General features: G+C 66.9%; 1 protein-coding gene across 1 annotated transcript; it reads right to left on the reverse strand.

The window, feature by feature from the left end:
• Positions 1-287: 287 nt before the first annotated feature.
• Positions 288-3,787, reverse strand: LOC136995165 (polyadenylate-binding protein 2-like; the record flags this gene model as incomplete). Its single annotated transcript, XM_067314964.1, is given in 6 exon segments — positions 288-423; positions 667-690; positions 3,257-3,321; positions 3,323-3,406; positions 3,507-3,594; positions 3,690-3,787. Coding segments are annotated over 6 exon segments (495 nt in total), but the record flags the coding sequence as incomplete, so codon positions are not given.

Genomic DNA, 3,787 nt, shown 5'->3' on the forward strand with positions numbered 1-3,787 from the left:
CATGGAAGTTCTCAGGCTTCCGCTGTGGGTCACAGTCCCCCCCAGGGACCCCGCTGTGGGTTGCAGCCCCCCCCCACAGGCCTTGCTGTGGGTTACAGGGCCCCCTCATGGGCTCCGCCGTGGGTCAGAGTCCCCCCAGGAACCTTGCTGTGGGTCACAGGCCCACTCCATAGGCCCTGCCGTGGGTCACAGACTCTGCTGTGGGTCGCAGCCCCCCCCCGCCCCCCGGGAGCCCCGGCGTGGGTCGCGGCGCAGCGAGGCGGAGCCGGGCTCCCCCCGGGGACACTTTATTGCCGCCCGCCCCGTACAGCGCTCCCCCCCGGCCGCCCCCCCCGCGCCGCCCCCCGGCCGCCCCCCAAGTGCCCCCGGCCCCGGCGCGGCGGCGACGTCCGGCCCGGCCCGTCCGGCGGCTCCTCCGCCCACCTGCAACGATAAAGGACACTCAAATGCGGGGGGGGGGGAGGAGGAGGAGGAGGAGGAGGAGGAGGAGGAGGAAGGGGGGGGGAGGGGGCGCCCCGGCCCCCCCCGCCCCCGCCCCACGGCCGCCGGGGGGGGTGGGGGGGGGGGCGGGGGGGGGGGGGAGCGGGGGCCCCGCGGCGCGGCGTCCTCGTCCGTTCTGCTTAGGGGGGCCGGGGGGGGGCCCCCGCGGCCTAGTAAGGGGAGTACCATGAGGTGGCTCTGGCCCGGCCCCTGCGGAGAGATCGGGGAGCGGCGTGGTTGGGGGGGGGGGGGGGGCACGAGGGAGGGGGCCGGGGGGCGGCGGGAGGCCCCGCCTCCCTCCCGCCCCCACCCCCCTCCCAGGGGACCCCCGGAGTCCCCCTGCCCCACCCGCCCCCCCCTAGAACCCAGGCGGCCGGGACCCTCGGCCTGCCCTGGAAGACCTGGGCCTACCCTGGAGAACCTGGGCCTACCTGGGAGGGACTGGGATCTACTGCTCTGGAGGACCTGGGCCTACCTTGGAGGACCTGGACCTACCTTGGAGAACTGGGGTCTACTGCCCTGGGGAATGTAGGCCTACCTTGGAGAACCTCAGCCTACCTGGGAGGACTGGGGTCTACTGCTCTGGAGGACCTGGGCGTACCCTGGAGAATCTCAACCTACCTGGGAAGACTGGGGTCTACTGCCCTGGAGGACCTGGGCCCGCCCTGGAGGACTGGGATCTACTGCTCTGGAGGACCTGAGCCTACCCTGGAGGACCCGGGCCTACCTTGGAGGACTGGCATCTATTGCCCTGGAGGACCTGGGCCTACCTTGGAGAATCTCAACCTACCTGGGAGAACTGGGGTCTACTGCCCTGGAGAACCTAGGCCTACCTGGGAGGACCTGGCCTGCTGCAGAGGACTGGGGTCTACTGCCCTGGGAGGACCTGGGCCCTACCTTGGAGGACCTCAGCCTACCTGGGAAAACTGGAGTCTACTGCTCTGGAGGACCTCAGCCTACCTGGGAGGACTGGGATCTACTGCTCTGGAGGACCCAGACCTACCCTGGAGGACCTGGGCCTGCCCTGGAGGGACTGGGATCTACTGCTCTGGAGGACCCAGACCTACCCTGGAGGACCTGGGCCTACCTGGGAGGACTGGGATCTACTGCTCTAGAGGACCCGGACCTACCCTGGAGGACCTGGGCCTGCCCTGGAGAACTGGGATCTACTGCTCTGGAGGACCTAGGCCTACCTTGGAAGACCTAGGCCTACCTTGGAGGACTTGACCCTACTTTTGAGGACTGGGATCTACTACTCTGAAAGACCTGGGCCTGCCCTGGAGGACTGGGGGTCTACTGCCCTGGAGGACCTGAGCCTACCCTGGAGAACCTCAGCCTACCTGGGAGGACTGGTGTCTACTGCTCTGGAGGACCTGGGCCTACCTTGGAGGATTGGGGTCTACTACCCCTGGAGAACCTGGGCTTACTCTGGAAGAATAGCATCTACTGCCCTGGAGGACCTAGGCCTACCCTGGAGGACTGAGATCTACTGCTCTGGAGGACCTGGGCCTACCTTGGAGGACTTCAGCCTACCTGGGAGGACTGGGGTCTACTGCCCTGGAGGACCTGAGCCTACCCTGGGAGAGTGGCATCTACTGCTCTGGAGAAACCTGGGCCTACCTTAGAGGACCTCAGTCCTCCTGCCTTAAAAGACTTCAGCCTACATTGGAAGACTGTGCTCTACTGCCTTGGAGGACCCCCTGCCTACTGCCCTAGAGAACTCTCTGCCCACCTTGGAGGACCTCAGCCTACCTAGGAAAACTGGGGCCTACTACCCTGGAGGACCTGGGCCTACTACCCTAGAGAACTCTCTGCCTACCCTGGAGGACTTCAGCCAACCTTGGAGGACTTAGGCCTACTCTGGAGAACCTCAGCCTAACTTAGAGAATCTAAAGTCTACTGCCGTGGAGGACCTAGGCACTCTCTATCCACCCTGGAGAACCCAAGCACTCCCAGCCCATCCTGGAGGACTCTCTGCCCACCCTGGAGGACCCAGGCACTCCCATCCCCACCCTGAAGGACTCTCTGCCTGTCTTGGAAGACCCGGGCACTCCCAGCCCACCCTGGAGGACTCTCTGTCTGTCTTGAGGACCCAGGCACTCCTGTCCTCACCCTGGAGAACTCTCTACACCCTAGAAGACCCAGACACTCCCTGCCCACCCTAGAGAACTCTCTGCCCACCCTGGAGGACCCAGGTACACTCTACCCACCCAGGAGGACCCAGGCACTCCCAGCCCACCCTGGAGGACTCTCTGCCTGTCTTGGAGGACCCAGGCACTCCTGTCCCCACCCTGGAAGACTCTCTACACTCTAGAAGACCCAGACACTCCCTGCCCACCCTGGAGAGCTCTCTTCCCACCCTGGAGAGCTCTCTTCCCACCCTGGAGAACCCAGGCACTCTCTATCCACCCCAGAGGACTCTCTGCCCACCCTGGAGGACCCAGGCACTCTCTGCCCACCTTGGAGGACTCTCTGCCCATGCTGGAGGACCCAGGTTCTCTCTATCCATTCTGGAGGACCCAGGCACTCCCATCCCCACCCTGGAGGACTCTCTGCCCACCCTGGAGGACCCAGACATTCTCTACCCACCCTGGAGGACCCAGGTACACTCTACCCACCCAGAAGGACTCTCTACCCACCCTGAAAGACCCACTCTCTACCCACCCTGGAAGACCCAGACACTCTCTGCACACCAGAGAACTCTCTACCCACCCTGGAGGACCCAGGCACTCCCGTCCCGTCCACCACCCCGGAGCACCCCCGGGGCCCCGCCCACCTGTAGGCCCGCCCGCGGGGGCGGCTGTAGCCGCTGTAGAAGCGGGCCCGGGCCGCGCTGTAGCCGCCGCCAACGGCCCCGGTAGCGGGCGCGGGGGAACCCCCGGTCCGTCGTGCTGATGCCGGGCCGGTTTGTCCGCTTGGGGATCACCTGGGGAAAAGGGGGAGGGTGGGGTGGGAGGGGGGTGAGGCGCGTGTCGCCGCCGGAAGCCCCGCCTCCCCTCCCCTCCGGCCCCGCCCCCCCTCCTCACCTTAATTTGCCGGCCCCGGAAGAGGGACTCGTCGAGCGCCATCGACGTCCGCACGGACTCCTTGTCGGAGAACTCGATGTAGGCGAACCTGAGGGAGGAGCGGGAAGGGGGGCGGGGCATGAGGGGCGGGGTGGGGAGAGGGGGGGGGCCCAGGCGTCCGGGAGCCCCCTCCCCCGACTCCACCCCTTGGGGTGCCCGCTGTACTTGTCGCAGAGGATGGTGACGCGGTTGACGGAGCCGCAGCCGTGGAAGTGGGCCTCGAGCTCCTCCGCCGTGGCCCA

This window comes from Apteryx mantelli, chromosome 39, assembly GCF_036417845.1.
Source record: "Apteryx mantelli isolate bAptMan1 chromosome 39, bAptMan1.hap1, whole genome shotgun sequence".
In the NCBI taxonomy this organism is placed as follows: domain Eukaryota; kingdom Metazoa; phylum Chordata; class Aves; order Apterygiformes; family Apterygidae; genus Apteryx; species Apteryx mantelli.